This window comes from Micropterus dolomieu, unplaced genomic scaffold (assembly GCF_021292245.1).
Source record: "Micropterus dolomieu isolate WLL.071019.BEF.003 ecotype Adirondacks unplaced genomic scaffold, ASM2129224v1 contig_14489, whole genome shotgun sequence".
Classification (NCBI taxonomy): Eukaryota; Metazoa; Chordata; class Actinopteri; order Centrarchiformes; family Centrarchidae; genus Micropterus; species Micropterus dolomieu.
This window is the reverse complement of record NW_025743475.1, coordinates 7,847-27,274: the sequence shown is the minus strand read 5'-3', so window position 1 is coordinate 27,274 and position 19,428 is coordinate 7,847. Positions and strand designations below refer to the sequence as shown.

Sequence of the window (19,428 nt, the reverse complement as noted above, 5' to 3'; positions counted from 1 at the left end):
TGGTGGCACCGTTGTTCTCTTTGGTCATGTTCTCTTAACTGGTGGAGTCGCCAGCATCACTGCTCAGCGTTTTCATCCGCATGGCCTCTTAGTGCTCCGCCCCTTTCTTTATCCTTTCAAACGACATGTGAGGAAGTAGACAGTTTAGCATTTCCTTTGTCTCATGCCTCATACAGATTTAACCTGCTTATTTTCTTTTTTACTTGTTGCCTATGATTGTCTTGTAAAGAATTGACTTGCAAGAGCTCTTATTTTTTTCCTGAAGTAAAATGAGGAAAATATAAGAAACATGTCAATGCACATTTTTTGTTCGGAGCGCTATTACTAACCTGAAATCTGTTTTCAATTGTTTTTTTAAGTTTAAGTTAGGTTTTTCAGAAATATAAATATTACTGATGAAAAGCAAAATAAATAACTTTCTAAAAATGTTGTCTATTTCTGTGTTCTTAATCATTTCCCAGTCTCATTTAAACATTGAAATTGCAATTATTTATTTGTACTTGATTTGTGTTGATTATTCTCAGTTTTATATAAATAGCCATGAAAGTCCGAAACTAAGGTGGACACAGGAGACCGGCATTCCAGGTTCCCGAGTGAAATTACACAACATTAGTTTTTGGTTTTTATTTACGTTTCATTACATAAGTTAGCATTCTACACTGTTGCTAACGTTAGCTACATTAGCTATTACGTTACGTTACGTTACGTAAGTTACCATGCTACATCGTAGGCTAACTAAGTAGCTAGCTAGCTAGCTAACGATGCTAGATCCCCCTCCCGAAGTACTTTACTGCTAACCTTAACCATCATTAAGTTAATGTGCATGTCGAACGGCTTACCCTACAGCTGCGCAGATCGGCCTCATGGCTGACATTATTATTATTGCTATTTTACACTTACCACACACACACACAATAACTGATGGTGACAAGGACTTAGTTTTACATTTGAGGGAGGGCTGCCTGTGTTACGCCCCTTTAAAAGCGGAATTAGAAAGTACAACTCGGACACGATGTAGCTTCACTCAAGTCCAATGTTGTAATGCATTTACCATGAACAGCATAATAACATCCATCCATCCATCCATCGTCAACCGCTTATCCTGCATACAGGGGGAATAATAACATGTTTACATAATATCACAATTAAACATGTCATTTTCCCTTTGGATGACATAATAATGTCCCTCTATGAAACGGTCCGGGTATCTGTGGATAATCCGTAATTCGTTTGTAATTCAAAAATGAAAATACAATACCAATGAAAATATTAATAATCGTTTTTGCGAAATCGTTTAACGATAAAATGAATCACCATAAACGAAAAACGTGGTTTTCCATTTTTGGCGATTCATTTTATCGTTATTCCTTTTTGAACAAATAATGAAGAGAGTGTGAACTTCAGTCAATTCGTTTTTCGTTATAGACCAAAAACGGAAGTCACGTGGTCTATTCTATTATAAAACCTTCAAAATAAAAGTAGCCCATCTACTGTGTGATTAGCAAGCAAACTAAAATAACGTTTTTAATAAAACTAAAACAATTTTTTTTAGTAAAACTAAACTAACACTGTATGTGAAAAAAAAAACACTTTAGTTAACTGAAATAAAAATAAAAACTAATATAACAATACCTCTGACAAATGTTTAGTTCTTCCTAAAAGCCAGACCATTGGTGACCTGTAACTTCAGATTAAGACAAGTAAACTAATGTTATATGTTGCTTAGGCCAGCAGTTAGCCTATTTATTTAAGTTTCTATTATTTCATTCATACTTAAGTTTTGTAACATATTTATAGGGCTTCTTGCTATGTAGAAGCTCAACCAGCAGAGGTCACTCTACCCTCTTCTGTGGCGCCAACAGGCAACAAGGTTTTGACCTTTTGACTTGTGTTTCTATCAAAGAGAAGGCTGGCACTGCTACCAGTGGAAGCTAATCACTGAGTTTGAAGGATTTGCAGAACTTCACCTGCCTCCCAGCTGCTCTTTCTATGGCACTATAACTGCTGAAAACTGCATCAACAATCTACTGCTACCCTCTGTGTCAAAACAAAACTCTTCCAAAACAAATCTGTGCAGTTGTATACTTTTTATTTTCCTTTGGAATTTTCTCCAGTGTTATATTCTTATTATGTTAGTTAAGTAGATTAAATATTTTTAATACAGGCTATAGTTCTCATTAGTTATGTAGGCCTACTTATATGTGAAACCTGGTGAGCATTTCTGTGAGTAAAAAAGCATCTCCTCTGGCTCTGGAGCTTTCAAGTCTTTTACTGCCTTTCTTGGGTTAAATTCTGTTTAATGAGCCATCAGGGAAAATTATGCACTGTTCAAATCTGTGTAAAGTAAAATAAAAGTGAAATTGAGTCCCAAGACTGGTGATGTGAGCCTGTGCAGGGTTTGAGGACTGATGATAGTATCAAGGCTGGCCCCATCACCTTCCGTCACTCTCTTCAAATAAATGTTGGTCTGGCAGGACAAAGCAGCACACCACTCCTTCCTACAGCACCATAAAAGAGCCCTGTTGTCACTTTCAGATATTTACATCATGCTTCATGGTAACTACACCTTGTAATTCCGCATTAAACAGAATTTAACCCAAAAAAGGCAGTAAAAGACTTGTATGAAATGACACACAAAATGCAAAAAAATGCTCTGGAATACCTCTCCAAATGACTTAAGAAATCAGCGTGTTATTTATTCATTCACACCTTTTGATGATACTAGGCTGCATTGTGGCATAGTTTCCTTTGGTGTTGCCAGCTCTTGTGATAAACCTAATAAACACTAAAGAAGACCATGATGTGAACTGATTATTTTGTAGAAATCTGAAGAGTATGAAACAATTGTGTGAGTGCGAGGGAACTAAAATAAATTGGTTAGGAAGTCGGAGTTGTATTAATATATTTAACGTTTTGTTGTAAAAACCAAACAAAAACATTTTATATAAATATTTGTGAGAACTGCCTTTTTTCACTTTAGCACCTGCCCCTAAAATGTTTGTGCACGTCCCTATTTGGTTTGGTGCATACATAAAATCTCCAGTCAATGTGAAAACCGTGAACCAGGACATTTTTAATATCTCTTGTATTCAGCTGAATTCAAAGAATCCCCAGACATAAGTCCTAATTTCAACCAAGTAGCAAACTTGGTTTAAATCAAAAGCTGTTAGTGTATGAACTGCCTGTTATAAAAACCTTGTCCACTAGATGGCAGGACACTGTTGATACATAGACCGTTGTTTCCCACAAAATGTCCCTCTAATCACATTTCCTGTCAGTTACACATGACTAACAAATACACAGTTAAAGATGGAGACAGGCTGAACAGTTGAAGGTGATCTAGACTCTGGGAATAGGCATCTCCAGTGTGCACAAAATCTAAGAACATTTAGAAATACATTTCTTCATTTAGCTGATGCTTCTATCCAAAGCCACTTACAATTGCCATACATGTCAGAGGTCGCACGCCTCAGGAGTAACTAGGGGTTTATTGTCTTGCTCAGGGACACAGCGGTGGATGGGTCACAGTGGGAATCAAACCCGGGACTCTCACACCAAAGGCACATGTCTTTTCCATTGCGCCATCACCTCCCCCATCCAAATCATCCTTTGGGATGATCAAAATCATTTGCATCAGCCATGAGTAGGTCAGTTTATCCACAATTTTACACATGTATTTATCTTACCACTTATGTATTTATCTTACCACTTTGATAGTATAACCTGTTTAATCTGTATAATTTATGATATACAGAAACAACCCAAGCTGGATAGAAAATCTGAAAGTCACCTCGTCATGCTGCTAATTTGTGCATATCTGCAGCCTCCAAGCCACTGGTAAGGCAGCTATTGATAGTGAGATTGCAAGAACACATTTGTAAATTAAAAAGATCAAATTAAATTTTTTCCATAAGATAATAAAGAGTTACTATTTTCTGTGGCTCATATTGTGCCTTATACAAACTGGCATTTGTTGCCAGCTAGTTTCAGACTAAATCACATTGAGGGCCCTTTCTGTATTATGATATGTTTTGGGACACGTCTGAAGTGCTTAATCTTATTAAAACCTACAAAAACTTTTCACAATACTTCAGGGATGCCTTCAACCTAGAGTCTGGAATCAGCAACTACATAATGTGGGCCTGAATCAAACCTGGGCCTCTGTGACTTTTCACTGTGTCTGGGATGCTGCCCATAATAACTGACATTTATGTAAACATTTAAGCAGTTTGTTGGCTTGTCATGAATAGAAAGAGCAGTTTGCTCATCATGAATCTTGTGCACAACGTCTTGTTGTAAATGATTCCATGAACCAACTTTAAAACTGAGAATAATCAACACAAATCAAGTACAAATAAATAATTGCAATTTCAATGTTTAAATGAGACTGGGAAATGATTAAGAACACAGAAATAGACAACATTTTTAGAAAGTTATTTATTTTGCTTTTCATCAGTAATATTTATATTTCTGAAAAACCTAACTTAAACTTAAAAAAACAATTGAAAACAGATTTCAGGTTAGTAATAGCGCTCCGAACAAAAAATGTGCATTGACATGTTTCTTATATTTTCCTCATTTTACTTCAGGAAAAAAATAAGAGCTCTTGCAAGTCAATTCTTTACAAGACAATCATAGGCAACAAGTAAAAAAGAAAATAAGCAGGTTAAATCTGTATGAGGCATGAGACAAAGGAAATGCTAAACTGTCTACTTCCTCACATGTCGTTTGAAAGGATAAAGAAAGGGGCGGAGCACTAAGAGGCCATGCGGATGAAAACGCTGAGCAGTGATGCTGGCGACTCCACCAGTTAAGAGAACATGACCAAAGAGAACAACGGTGCCACCAGGAGCAGAAGGCCAGCACTTGTGCTGCTGGCGCTGTTGCAGAAGTCACCCTGACAGCAGCTAATTTCTGGTCCAATGGCTCCTGAAATCTGTGGATTTGCCGTATTTGAGCAGATCTGCTTGGAGGCACAGCCCTTCACGGTAGTCTGTACACCTCCTGTGTTCACTGAGAGAATAAAAATAATGTTAGTATGTGAGCTTTAATTCTTAATACATCAAGTACAATCACTAAGCATCCCTCAGAGCTGAGGAAAGATGTGAAATAGAGTTAGATGTTTAATGTCTTAGGCCTGTTACCTGCTGCTGAGATGCAGTGGTCCTCATTCCCCTCGCAGTTTAGAGTTGCGGTGCACTTTTGACCATCACAGCTGAAGCACTTTTTACCATTGGGATTAGATTTACTCGGTTCTGTAACATAGAACATATATTGTTCATATTGTTTGGGGAGGTAGAGAAGAATAGAGGGGAATTATCTTTTTTTAAGAGCCTTTTTCAAAGTGTTTTGTCCAGCAGGCTATGGACATTTGTTGGCGTTTCCTTGCAGGTAAACAAGTTGAGGTTTACCAGCTTTTAAATGAACAGACATACAAAATGTACAGATTTATGCCAAATACAGGAACATGATTAAGAACATGATTAGGCAATAAAACAACTTGAACCCGGATATTCTCTTTCTCTCTCTCCAACACTCACACACACAAATTGCTATTGTGCAGCATCACTTGGCAGATGGGGGTTTTCACGTTCACTTAAGACAATATAACCATAAAGGTAAGTTACCAGCAGGAGGCTGGGTGTTGCAGAGGTCGGAGGTGCAGCACTTGCTGGTAATGACGGTTCTGGAGATTCCAAAGTTCACTGAGCCCTCAATACATTCGTCAGCCAAAGCACACGATTTCACATTGAGATCAACAAGTTTTGAACCACCTGCAACAAAAGAGTAACCTATTTAACCTGAACCTTGTAATTTTACAGCAGTTTTACAATAAAAACAATCCATCACAAGATGCCATACCTGCATATGAGAGGACTCTCAGCGCTCCACACTGCTGACCACTTAAGGGACATTCTTTAGTTGTGTCTGTGCAAGTTCCTGAGTTTCCCAGTACACACTCATAACATTTCAGGGTGTAGGCTGAAGAAACAAAAAACTTGGATAAGTCAAAAACATCACCTCTTTTTTTAAGGGGTGGATAAAATAAATTGAACAGCTTCACTCTGAAGTAAATTAATTGAAAATTACAATCCATCTTTTCTTAAAGATTAAATCGTAAAAAGAAAAAAATCTAAATCAAAACTTGCCTTTATGGAAAACAATCCCAAAGATCAGCGTAAGGAGATACATTGTGTGATGGCGGGATACAACTGAGTTTTAGTTTGATCTGTTATGGCTATAAGAAGCTCTCCTGAGAAGGCGTTGCCTCCATCCTCAGACCACTCCCCCATTTCTCTTTCTGTTGTGACAAAATGTGAAACTTAAAAAATGACATTTTTAAACTTTTTTTTTTCTTACCATGTATTTAGGCGAGATATATACCTCTTTCAGTCTGTTGAGCTATTTGACTGGATATCTGAAAATGTTATACAAAACATTTTACAAAGGGTTGCTCACCTGAACACCTGAAACCTAATACTATTGTTTGTTTAGCTGTTTTAATAATGGTTTGCTCAAACAGTATTTCTCCATCAGCACCAGCACTTTCATTTTCATTTCTTAGTCTGTGCCATTAGAAAAAAAGAAATTCAAGACAGAATATGGATGGTGACATAAAAAAGGAGGTTTGTATGCCCTTTAAGGGGAAATGAAAGTTATCTCCCACTTCCTTTTCTCTGTCATAGTGTTGATATAGGCAGGGTGCGAACTACGAGCTCCCCTAAAGAGGACATCAGCTCCCCTAAAAGCATGATTTGTGATATTTTGGGGGGTGTCTAAAATATTGACAGCATGCTTTATTGTCATTAATTTACAGTATATATTTCTCTATCATCACGGATCCATGCATAAATTCAGGAGCGTCAGACTTCAGTCAGCCAGAGAGAATGATCATCGACCGTCCGCGGCGGGCTGGTCGATCTCCTGGTCCTGTCCGCTCCGCTCCATCTATTAGTGTCCAGCTATGAATGATTCCCCCCCATGAGAGTGGGGAAAAAAGTGAGCTATCCCGAAAGCCATGGTATAGTTCGCACACTGGATATATAGGCTAGGTATTATAGTGTAATGCTATGCTCTCTCTTGTGAAAGGATTTAAAACCATATGCCAGCGGAGATTGACAGCATACTTGCCATGTACTGTAAGAGCAGAGTGCAACAAACCTGTGCAACGAAAAGCACCATGCAGTTTATACACATAAAAACTTTTTCACAAGTTTCCTTTTATTTCTGAGTAATTCCTACCAATTATTATTTGATTGATGTTTTTAAAGAAAACTCAAAAAAATACAGGAGGCTATATGTTCTAAGAAAACACGTGTGCAACATCCGTTCACCAAAACTGCAGTTGCAAAATCACATGGTTAATAATGACTGGCAGATAAAAAAAACTAGCACATCTTGCTCGAACCTGTACAGACAATTGTTTTTCTCTCTTTCCCACCACTGCTGTACAGGGTGCGGTGTTGTGACATTTGATCATTACATTTTCCTGGGGGAGCGTGCACAACTATCTGACAGGGAGCAGTGAGACTGGATTCCCACCAAAGTCTGTAAACAGCAGTTGGTGTCACCCTGCAGTGTATCTGCGTCTTCACCACTCACCGGGCTTCCGGTTTCGCTCATCCCTGCTGTAAGGCGCAGGGTCTCACCACGGTCTCAACTTTCAGAGACACATTTCTCTTTATGTAACCTGATAATCGGACATAAGAGCTTGCACAGTTAATAAATAAAACAGCAGTTCAGAGGTGAGGGACGAGGACTTTTTCAGCCCATCCCAGATTCGAGCTGCGTAGTAGAACCTGTTTAAAACAGTCCAGAAATTTTATTCACCATGAAACCAATGCAGTTTAAAGAATAAAACTGGGTAAAAGCATATATATAGTTTAATCTGTATTTTTAGCTACAGTTATACTATACTACAGTTATAATATGATGAAATTGGTAATTGCGTTTTCCATATTTATGGTAGTAAAACAATAAATAAAAATAGAAAAAACAGATATTCTGTTGAGTGGATATAATACATTAAGTGGAGGTGATGCGCTCGCCATTGAAACATTTCTATTGTCCTGTTTGGTGGAAATAGTACAAAAATATTCTACTTAAATAAAAGTAAGATTACTTTGATGAACTTTTACTTAAGTAGGCCTACAAGTAAAGTTACTGTTATAAAAATCTACTCAATTAAATAAATAATAAAACAGACAAAGGAGTATATTAATACTCTCTTGTTAAAGTAAAATCTGTCTGGCACAATATGGTATCCAGGTCATCATACCAGGCTGCTGGGCAGGACAGGTTTAAAAAAAAAAAAAAAAAATCTACTCAAGTAAAAGTAAAAAGTAGCTCATTTAAAATTTACTTAGTTACTTTTTTAACCTCCTAAAATAACTTGTTTATATTGATTTAATATCTTATTTATATTTGTACTTATTTCATTAAATTGCACTCTTTTTCGATTTGATAAGGGAACAAAGCCATATGGTGCTTTCAATTTTAGTTTGTTTGACAGATTCTTTGCCAAATCAATGGCGAAAAACAATGCTATACAGTTTATGTTATAATGAGAAGTTTGAGAATGTATCTGTAGTTGGTTGAACTGAGACAGTGGGGTTTTCGCACTGCGCTCCCTTCAATTCACCTGGCGAATGTCCGCTCTCTAGCCAACAAAATCTCCTCAACAGTACTAACTTGGACTTCTGCAGATCTGCCGCCCTCTGTTTCACCGAATCCTAGCTCACCGAGCACATCCCGGACAGCGGATTTAATCTCATCCGCGCAGATCTCGAAATGGAGCTCACGGGAAAACAAGAGGAGGCGGACTCTGTTTCTATATAAACGAAGGTTGGTGAACAGATGTCACAGTGTTGGAAAAATCATGCAGCCCTCACTTAGAGACATTATTTATAAACTGTAAACCTTTTTATTCACCGTGGGAGTTTTCCTCGTTTGTCCTGGTCGCTGTTTACATTCCACCTCAGGCCTGTGTTAGTGAGGCGTTACTACACCTGGTTGACCAGACAACTAATGTGGAGAAAAAACATCCAGACTCCCTGCTCATTGTTCTTGGGGACTTCAACAGAGCAAACCTCAGCCAGGAACTCCCAAAGTACAGATAGCATATTAAGTGTCCCACCAGGGGCACTAACACACTGGACCACTGCTACACTACATTAAAGGACGCCTATCGCTCTGTTCCCCGTGCAGCCTTGGGACTCTCTGATCACTATCTGGTTCATCTTATTCCAACATACAAGCAAAAACTGAAATCTGCTAAACCTGTTGTAAAGACTGTGAAAAGATGGACCAACGAGTCAAAGCTGGAGTTACAGGCCTGCTTTGACTGCACTGACTGGAGTGTTTTTGAGGCTGCAGCCACTGACATGGATGAACTAACTGACACTGTGACATCTGACATCAGCTTTTGTGAGGACATGTGTGCCGACAAAGACATTCCGCACATACAACAACCAAAAACCCTGGTTCACAGCAGACCTCAGGCAGCTTCGTCAGACCAAAGAGGAGGCCTTCAGAAGTGGGAACAGAGTCCTGTACAACCAGGCCAGGAACACTCTGACTAAGGAGGTCAAAGCAGCAACGAGATGCTACACTGAAAAGCTAAAAAACAGCTTTGCAGCCAACGATCCTGCGTCAGTGTGGAGAGTGTTGGTGAGTGTGGACACTCACTACAGGAGACCATCCCCCAACACTGCTGGTACTCAACAACTGGCAGACGAGCTGAATGGCTTTTATTGTAGGTTTGAAAAGCCCACAGTCAGACCTCTCCCCGGACTATTAGCACTGGCGCCCCCCAGGGTGTGTGTGCTCTCCCCACTGCTCTTCTCCCCCTACACCAACAACTGCACCTCAAGAGACCCATCTGTCATCACTGTCTGGTTTGGATCTGCCACCAAAAAGGACAAGGACAGACTACAACCGACAGTCAGGACTGCAGAAAAGACCATCGGTGCCAACCTGCCCTCCATTCAGGACTTATACATTTCCAGAGTCAGGAAACAGGCAGGAAAAATCACTGCAGATCCATCTGACCCCGGACACAACCTGTTCCAGCTTCTCCCCTCTGGTAGGTGCTACAGAGCACTGTATGCCAAAACCAACAGACTTAGGAACAGTTTCTTCCCACAAGCCATCACTCTGATGGTGTCAGGAACAATTCTTGTGCAATAACCCAGTAACTCTGCCTCTATAGGTATAGCCTTTTCAAATGTTATCGACCGAAAGGATCATATTCTGATAGTGAAACAAGTCATTTTAACAAGTCTAGTAAAAGTTACTTCAAAGCAGGGGCACTTCCTGTCGGCTCGGAGGCATTGCGAGGCTACCCAGCCGACCAATCACAGAGCTTACGGTCCGCGTCGACTCAACATGTAGCTACATTTTTCAGGAGGTTCACGTCAGGCTACGCCGTAGGTGACGGCGTAGGGTAGGGGGCTACGCAGAGGCTACGCCGTCAATTTGATGCAGAAGTATAAATTGCACTTAACACTTTCAACATTCTCTATTTCAGTGCTGTTCATACTGTTATATTGTCATATTGTAGATACTATATACCAAATCCACCTACCTCAAGTCATTACTCCTGCACAAAATACTTACTTATTTATTCCAGCATCCTTTGCATCCTTTCATGTATGCATGTATATGTACCTATATATCACATCCACCTCTGACATGTACAAACTCCTGCATCCTTTGCACTCTGCTCACTGCACTATTTGTCAATATGTCTGTATTGTTTTGTTCATAGTGTATATTTGTGTTGTCTACACTGAAGTCTGTGTCTGATTTTATCTTATTTTTATTATTGTGATTTTGTCGTGAGCAATGTACAATCCAGAGTCAAATTCCTCGTATGTGTACACATACCTGGCAATAAAGCTACTGGCACTGGACTGGGACAACGGGAAACGCTGGACTGTATATGAAGTCATATCCCTTTTTACATTCTAGTAACAATAATAAGTAATAACTAGTTACCAGGAAGTTGCTAGTGCCAACCAAAATTGTCATGCACCGATGTCTTTTTGGTTATAAGGAGCAAAGCATCTTTACTTTACAGCCCCTTCACAGTCCATTGTGGAGAATGATGCACATGAGTGTCCACATTCGATCTTGGAGGATTTTCACTGCACTAACTTTCTCATGAAATGTCCTTTTCATAGCAAAAACAAATATGAAAACTTATTTTAACCACCAATGGACGAAGGCTATTATTTAACTGACCTCTACATCAGGGGTTCTCAGCTACATTTGTTCTAAGCAGACACCGCGGGGGCCGGACTTTCAATTGCCATATTACTGTTTAATATTTTCAACTTTCGCAAAACAAATTTTTTTTATTTTATATCAGTGTGAACAGACTCCTTAAAAACATGGTAGGCCTAAATCCATAATGATAAATCTACATAGGCTATACTAAACAGGCCTACTTAACTAGAAAATGCTCTCAAGCCGCAGCCAAGGAGTTCACTGAGGAGTGATGGTTAAAATCTGTAATTGTAAATGTAACTCTGATTGGAATGAATTATACTGTAAATCAACCGGTTTGGACGCTATTATGCAGCTGTGTCGTTTTTGTGCATGAGACTGGTGGTAGCAGATGCCTTTTAATACCACAGGGCACAATACAGTAGTCTGGGGCAGCTAAACAAACTATTGTCGGGCAGTTATTGGTATTTTACATAATTCTGTGAGCAGTCATGATCTGACTTTGTGCTGCACTCAACGTCAGTCTGCGAACAGCGAAAGTGAAAGGAGTTGGATACCTGGCTGAGAAGGTGGAGGTGTGAAGCCTGTCGCCTGCAGCTCTTTATCTAACAACTCACTGTGTCTGCTCCCGACTGTTGCATTAGGCCTCCTTGCTACAACATTTCAAACTGGTCCGCTGTCAGAAAACTGTTGAAAATGACTGTTGTCTTGTGTAGCTGCATTTTAGCGCTCTATACGACAGCAGTATCTGCTAATCTCACTTACAAACAGACAAACAGATTGCATTTCCTGTGAGTACTTCAAAATACAAGTCAACTTGTGTTTCACAAGCAGTATGAAATGTTCAGTTTGCATTAGCAGTAACTTAATACAGCATTTTTTCACAGCTCACATTGCATGATAAAGCTTCTCTTCTCTTGCACTTGAAGCCAAAGTAGTCGCGTGTTTTTCCTTGCACCTTTTTTTACTCAGTAATGTGATGTGATTGAAAATGTAGCTAAGTATAATAAGCTACTTTAAACAAAACATACTTAAGTAAATATAAAATTAAAGATTTAAAAAACTACTTCAAAAAGTACCAGTAGCCTACACAAAAAAGCTACTCAATTACAGTAACGTGAGTAAATGTAATTATTTACTTTCCACCTCTGGTCCTGTAAAGCACTCTGGTTATGATTTGTAGTAGCCTATATAAATGAAGTTTATAGCATTATAAATGGAAGGTGGGCAGAGACGAATGTGTTTACCAATTCTTCTCAGTCAGGATTGTGTGTGACAGCTCACAGCGGGCCATGGCAGGTATTTGGCTACAGAGTTTTGAAACCACCAACCTAACCCTACCCCCCCCCCCCCCCCCCACTAATAAGTACAACAAGTAACCACAGGGAATGTGTCTCATCATGAGGGTGGTGTTATTCCAGTTATTGCTGCTTATATCAGCAAATTATGTTAGATGAGTTTCAACACACGTTAGATGGGTACATAGGCAGTTTAAAAAGGTCTGGATTTGCCCACATTTGTGGTCTAAAAGACCAACTGAAAGAGTAGCATTACTGAACTTATGAAAAAGCAGAAGACAAATATCCTCTCAAGATACAAGATGAAATGCTCAACATTCCTGCGGCAGGAGTAGATATTTATCCCAAGTTATCATCAGAGCGTTCCTGAGAGCAGCCCTCTTCTTTTGTTCTGTAAACATGGGCAGTAAGTAAGTATAACACATACCCATCGCAGACAAACAAGTACCCACCTGTACAGATTTAGGTTAGTGAACCAGTTTTGAACTACAATGATCACATGGCACGCTGTAAACAGGAAGGTGGCCGATCTGAAGAGACTTATGCGGCATTCAGACCAAACGCGAATTTTCAAATAAATAATGTAGTAAACAAGTGTGAAAAAGTGATAAATGTAATGCGTTCCCTCTCAGGTAGTACATGGGGTGCAGGCAGAGATACTCAACTAATGATCTACAGGGCAATGATAAGGACTGGATTATGGTTGTGTATGTTATGGGACAGCAGCTGAAACACACTTAAAAAGGCTAGAAGTTATACAGGCTAAGGCACTGAGACTATGTTACTGGTAGAGATGGGGGAAATGCCACTATCAATTCGACGGGAGAAATTGGCAAAGCAGTATATTGTTAAGCTATGGGCACATAAAGGACAACATCCTACAAAAACAGTACTACTTAAGGCATGGGAGTGGGAGTCAGGGAAAAGGAGGAAGGAATGTTTTATATTTAACATGAGTAAAAAGGTGGAGGAACTGGGACAGAGGGAGGTAGGGGTGGCCCCGCAAGTTCACTGGTCAGTTGTACCACTGTGGATGCTGCCCATACCAGAAATAGACTTCAGTATAATGGACAACATAAAACATCATGAAGGCACTGTGCATTCCCATATGGTAAAACAAAGACTGGAAAATCATTGGGGGTCTTATCTACAGATCTATACAGATGGATCTCAAGATCCACAAAATAGGAAGTCAGGTTTTGCTTTTTATATCCCACAATATGAAATTGTAAAGCTCAAGTGACTGTCTGAGAGGGTATCGGTGTATACAACAGAACTTCTAGCTATTGTATGGGCACTACAGTGGGTGGAGGAAGTTCAACCAAGAAGAGCAGTATTATGCTCCGATCCGTCTTCAGTGTTAAAAACTCTGAGAGGAAGCGATTGGGGAGCACGGCCAGACCTTTTTGTAGAGCTGATGGTTCTGTTGCATAGAATCGAACAGGCTGGAGGGTCAGTGGGATTTCTTTGGGTGCCTGCACTTGTTGGGGTGGAAGGGAATGAGGTGGCAGACAGGGCAGCAAAAATGGCTTTGAAAAGAGACATTGAGCTAGCAGTTTGGATTGGGGTTTCTGAATGTCAGACTGTCATTAAGGGACACATTACAGCAGTGTGGCAGAGGGAGTGGGAAAATGAAACAAGGGGTCATCACTACTATTCAATACAAAACAAAAGTAAAGACAGAGCAGTGCTACTTGGGAAAAACCAGAAGACATTCTGTAATCATGACAAGACAAAGACTGGGACACTGTGGACTTGCATGGGATCTGGCAAAGATGGGCAAACATGAGAATGGACTCTGTAGAACCTGCAATCAACAACAGACTGTTAAACATGTGTTTATGGAATGTCGGCAGTGCAAAAAGCAAAGGGATCAACTTTACTCTACGCTATCAGGAGCTGGAATACAGACAGTGACATTGAGAGACATTTTGAATCCTCCTGAGAACCAATCGAAGATAGTGGAAGCAGTCATGTACTTTATATCTGCAACAGGATTACCCCTCTGAAAATGGTGATGCCATGAAACGATACTGAGAATGAACTGTGAGAGTCAGCAATATGCCGCAAGGCAGCTAGTCTGCCGTAAAGCCAGAAGAAGAAGAAGAACGCGAATTTTCTCCTTGCAACGCTTTCCTCGCGTGAGTACATTTGCTGCAAGTGTTCACACAAAAGGTGAGAAGGCGATTTTAACGCGATAACGTGAATAAATACAACTTGCCATTACTACAGCTGTATGAACCCAAAGTAAACATTTTGCTGTGATTAAATAGCAATAAACGGATTAAACTGATGCCGAAATAACTACAACATGATACAGATTTGTTAAACATATGAATTCATGCTTTGTCAGGTCTGTCAGCAAGACAGCAGGACAACAACTTCTAAACTGGTTGTTTTCTGAATGGAGTTTGGATCAATCAGGGCTATTCTATTCTAACTTGGTCACAGTAAAGTACAATGATAGCTGGAATAAAGTTACAGACACATGTTTTCTGAACTCACCAGGTAGTTCAACTTCCGCGCTTTCTTTCCTCCAAGTAATGTCGAGTTTTGTCCAGTTTTTTTTATAAATATGAAGTCGTAGTCCGACAGCGCTAACGACGCTAACAACAACAGTGGAACCAGATGTGCACAGAAGCTAGCTGCTGAGAAGCTCCTGTGAAGATAAAACAACATTGTAATCCCAAAAACTAAAGTAAAAAGCTAATTTAATAAAAGCAGTTTACTCCAAGCTCCTCCAGCGAGTAAACGGCATCCAGTCCGACTACGGGGGTTTATTTGTCCAAAGGTTGCAGCGCTGCTCCCTGCTCCTCTCCCCCAAGTTTAGCCAGCAGCTTTTCAATCCTCCATTCTGCCCAGCCCTCTCCACACATCGCTCTGAAGCCGTCAGTGATGTACGGACAATCTCAACACTGATAGGCTATCGAGACAAAAATAGGAATTGGTCCCTAAAGGTTATGCACCTGAGCTCACATAAACAACTAGTGTTAACACATTTTCACTCACAGCCATCTGCAGGCATTGTCGATGAGGTGGACAAGAATAGATGGGCTGAGCATTGGCTAAAGAAACAAAGAATTTATAATTTTTTACAGTTACAGTCTCATCGTAACTTCTTTGTCTTCCAAGGGACATGTCTATTTACACAGTTCATGACTTTTATTCTGACAGAAGATTACTACGACTGTCAGCAAATCCATAATACTTCATTCAAACCTGTGTATCCAAGAAGATGACTTTCTCCTGTGTGATGAAGAAATCAATGTCTGTGCTCTGGTTTCCTCCTCTTTCCTTGATTTCTTGAGTCTGGGCTCTGAATACGTAACCACTGTGCAAACTAATATGATGACCTCCATAACTTATTCTTCCAAGTAGCCTGTCTCTCACTGAAAGTACACTAATCTAAAACCTGGGAATTTTCTCAAGTTTTGGAAATAAGTTTAAAGAAATGATTGTACTACTACTTCCATTAACAAAGGCATTTATATATATATTTATAGACCCAATTAGACGCCTGTCCCTCTTACTGGCCTGGTGTGGCTACACGTTTGACAAATAGGCGCAGATCTCAATTAGGATGCCTGGTCTGGTTTTAGAAGTTTTAGAAGCCCGGTCAGATACTTGAGCTAAGCTGCTTAGATTGTGCATACCTATACTTATGTGGACATTGTGCAGTGTCACAAAATGAATATTTTTTTTAAATGTTGTGTGAACTGTTAGAAAACAAACAAAAGTATGATAAGCTGACACTCTACAGTAGCAGATGGGTTTACAATGTCGCCCCTGTGTGTTCAGAAAGAGCACCATCACTTTTAAGTGCAGCTTTAAAATCCAACATTTTGATGTAGATAATATAGAAATGTACTATTGATTTGTATTATGTGTTTGTGGTAATTTAATTTTGAATGGGTGGAGAATACACTATTAATTTAAGTTAAGCAGACATTTAATAGTTTATTTTATTAAACCCAAAACATATTTTCCTTTCTCTAATAACTTATAACAGAGGTCACTAATAGACGGACAGCCGATTTATTATTGGAGCATTTCTATTTTAACCCGCGCAGCTTTTTTAGCATTTACTGTACTGGTTTAGCGGACTAGGAAACTCACAGACCAATCGCATGTGCTCTAATCGTCTCATGTGACGCTGCTCAGCCAATCAAATCTGTGCATTCCGATGCTTGCGAGTCGGGTCCGCGAGATTCACCAGAGACGTTTTGGAAACACGCACGAATTGAGGAGACGTAAGGGAAAAGAGATTTCACGTGGCTTTTAATCAAGACGGTACAGATTTTTACATGTACATTACTCCCACGGACAGTTCAAATCAGAATATCTCATTGAACTTCAATGCTAGCTGGCAGGACAAACTAGAGCTCACGTTTCTCACTGAACAAGAGAAAGTAGGAGTGGTAGCTCTGTAAGAGGGAATGAAAGAGAAGAGGAGGCGTTACAGCTGTTCATTTGTTATGATGTGTTGAATGTTTATTATAAAATTGGTTAAGACAACACTTAATCACTTCAAGCTACACTTTTTATTAAATTTTTTCTATAAATTAGGCATTTTATTTTAGTTTACTTAAATTTAGAATTTATTATTAGAGTAGTTATTATTTATTATCCCTCCAGTTTGATGTGAAAACTGACTGAAATATTATTTGATTTGACAGTCCGTTGTTGATTAAAAACATTATGGATTATTCTACTCCCTGATCAGCGCCTTTCTTTTAGATGATTTATTTCACAGATGATGTCACTGGTGTATCAATGCTATAGTTTTAGACCACTCTGTAGTTCAGGTTAGTCTTATATTGTACTAACAATAGTGTAAGTCTATCAGTAACTTTTATATTAAGAAAAAAATCCCTCAAAAAGTTCAGTCCTTCTCGGTTTTGTGTTAACCAACCTCCATCCAACCATCGTCAACCGCTTATCCTGCGTACAGGGTCGCGGGGGGGCTGGAGCCAATCCCAGCTGACATAGAGCGCAAGGCGGGGTACACCCTGGACAGGTCGCCAGTCCATCGCAGGGCCACACATAGACAAACAACCACTCACGCTCACACCTAAGGACTTTGGATGGTGAGAGCACCCACGCAGACACTGGGAGAACATGCAAACTCCACACAAAAAGGCCTGGGAAACTGAGGTTTGAACCCACAACCTTCTTGCTGTGAGACAACAGTGCTAACCACTGCACCACGGTGCCGCCCAGAACATTTCCTATTTTTTCAAATTCCTCTTAAATACTAGAGGATATTCTGTCATTATGGGAAAGTCTCATTCTTGTCAGCATCTTTTAATGGTGGACATACTATTTCTAAATGAAATCATCATCTAATCATTTAATTTGATAAATTTCAAATTTATCATCATTTACACGTAACTGAGCAGTTGACAAGCTTGAGCTTATTGTTGATGTTAGCACCACCCTTGCCTTGGATCTTCCTCAGGATACTGCAACACATCACAATAAAACACAACTTCCTTACAGTACAGTATAAATATAGTGGCTCAACAATCAACTAAATTCATTGAACACTAACTCACCTCCATGGCACTGTCACACCAGTTCATCTGATCATCCACTAGCTTGATGCTGTGCTTCATCTTCTCCGGAGGGAGGAGTTTAGACTGGCCAACCATAGCTGCAAGTCAAATGAAATAAAGTAACTGTAACTCATATTTTCAGTAGAAGAAAAACCTGTTATGTTTGTGAAATCCACAATAACTTACGGTCCACAGTGCTGCTCGATGCAGTAGCACCCATCACCCTGTTCTGGATCTGGTATACAGGCTGGGTGGGCCGCTGCCCTTCCTTCCCCATCTTGGAGGGCCCAGGACCAGGGGGCTGAGCAGCTGCTTCTGGAGGGGTCCCCGGCTTCCCTCCATCATCCCTGGCTTTCATTAACATGATGGGCTTCTCCAGGACTGGAGCTCCACTCGCAGGCGCATTCTGCGATGACTTGGCCTTGAAAAGGATCCAACAACAGCAAGTCGATAGATCACAACAGGCTAAATGAAGAAGCGCTTAACCATCTGTACTTTCTGGAGGGATCACTAATTAACTGTGACTACATATGTGTTTAGAGTTCTAATCTCTGACAAGAGTTATGTAAATTTCTAAGTACCCCACATGGCCTTGTACAAAAGTGTGAAGGAAGGAATTCATGTAAATCTACTCACGACCAAACTTTCTTCTCAAATTCGATAATATGATGTTTGATTTCACATATTTTGGTCACATTATTGCATATTCTGACTTTGTGGTCAACTGGACTTTCCTGCAAGCAAGTTTAAAAGCTCTAATGACATAGTTATTGTATTATTATTATTTGTGTTCAATAACACTAATAACAAAAAACAGCTTAGTATCTCTGTAATTACCCTTTCTCCAGGGGGTTTAGCAAGAATGATGGGGGTCTTCTGAATGAGTGGGCCCGGTGGATCCTCACTCCCATCCTGAATAGACAAATGAAAGTGAATACAACATTAAACAAGAATAAAGCAGAAATCAGAACAACATATGCTTCGCTATAAAGGCAGTAATATGTGTTTGCATTACCCTTCGTTCCCTGGGTTGGTATTCTCGATCCCGACTGGAACCGGACAGATTTTGGCCCAGAGGTCCAGCATCTCTGTCTCCCCGGCATCACCTCCTTCTTTGTCTCTTTGACTCGGACATGTCTCTCCTCACCTGATTCTCTTACAACTGGTGTCAACAGAAAGCTAGCTAACAATGATGGGGACCCCCATCCAGGCAGAGGCGAGCTGAAGATAATGTTACTTTTAGTGAAATATCTTCTAAACTAGAAACCTGCTCCCAGCTAACGTTAGCAACCATGTGACAATTACTCTCGTTGACTTTTGTCAAACAGATAAAAAAGGATTCTGTG

The 19,428-nt window shown here is 39.9% G+C and overlaps 1 protein-coding gene and 1 pseudogene across 1 annotated transcript; both read right to left on the bottom strand.

Moving 5' to 3' along the window:
- Nucleotides 1-4,448: 4,448 nt before the first annotated feature.
- Nucleotides 4,449-6,240, bottom strand: LOC123966886 (urokinase plasminogen activator surface receptor-like). The gene is made up of 5 exons (XM_046042976.1): nucleotides 6,150-6,240; nucleotides 5,863-5,982; nucleotides 5,628-5,774; nucleotides 5,145-5,255; nucleotides 4,449-5,013 (listed from the first exon to the last, which is right to left on the bottom strand). Exons 1-5 carry the CDS (start codon nucleotides 6,190-6,192, stop codon nucleotides 4,811-4,813), a joined length of 624 nt encoding a protein of 207 aa, XP_045898932.1. The 5' UTR covers nucleotides 6,193-6,240; the 3' UTR covers nucleotides 4,449-4,810.
- On the bottom strand, nucleotides 6,217-19,217 carry LOC123966885 (annotated as a pseudogene).
- Nucleotides 19,218-19,428: the final 211 nt, after the last annotated feature.

Bases quoted from the DNA above. Each gene is read 5' to 3' on its own strand.
- LOC123966886 (XM_046042976.1), bottom strand. From the start codon at position 6,192: ATGTATCTCCTTACGCTGATCTTTGGGATTGTTTTCCATAAAG. The intron at 5,983-6,149 runs GCAAGTTTTGAT...TTGTTTCTTCAG, and splicing joins TGGGATTGTTTTCCATAAAG to CCTACACCCTGAAATGTTAT. The intron at 5,014-5,144 runs GTAACAGGCCTA...TTATTCTCTCAG, and splicing joins CCACTGCATCTCAGCAGCAG to TGAACACAGGAGGTGTACAG.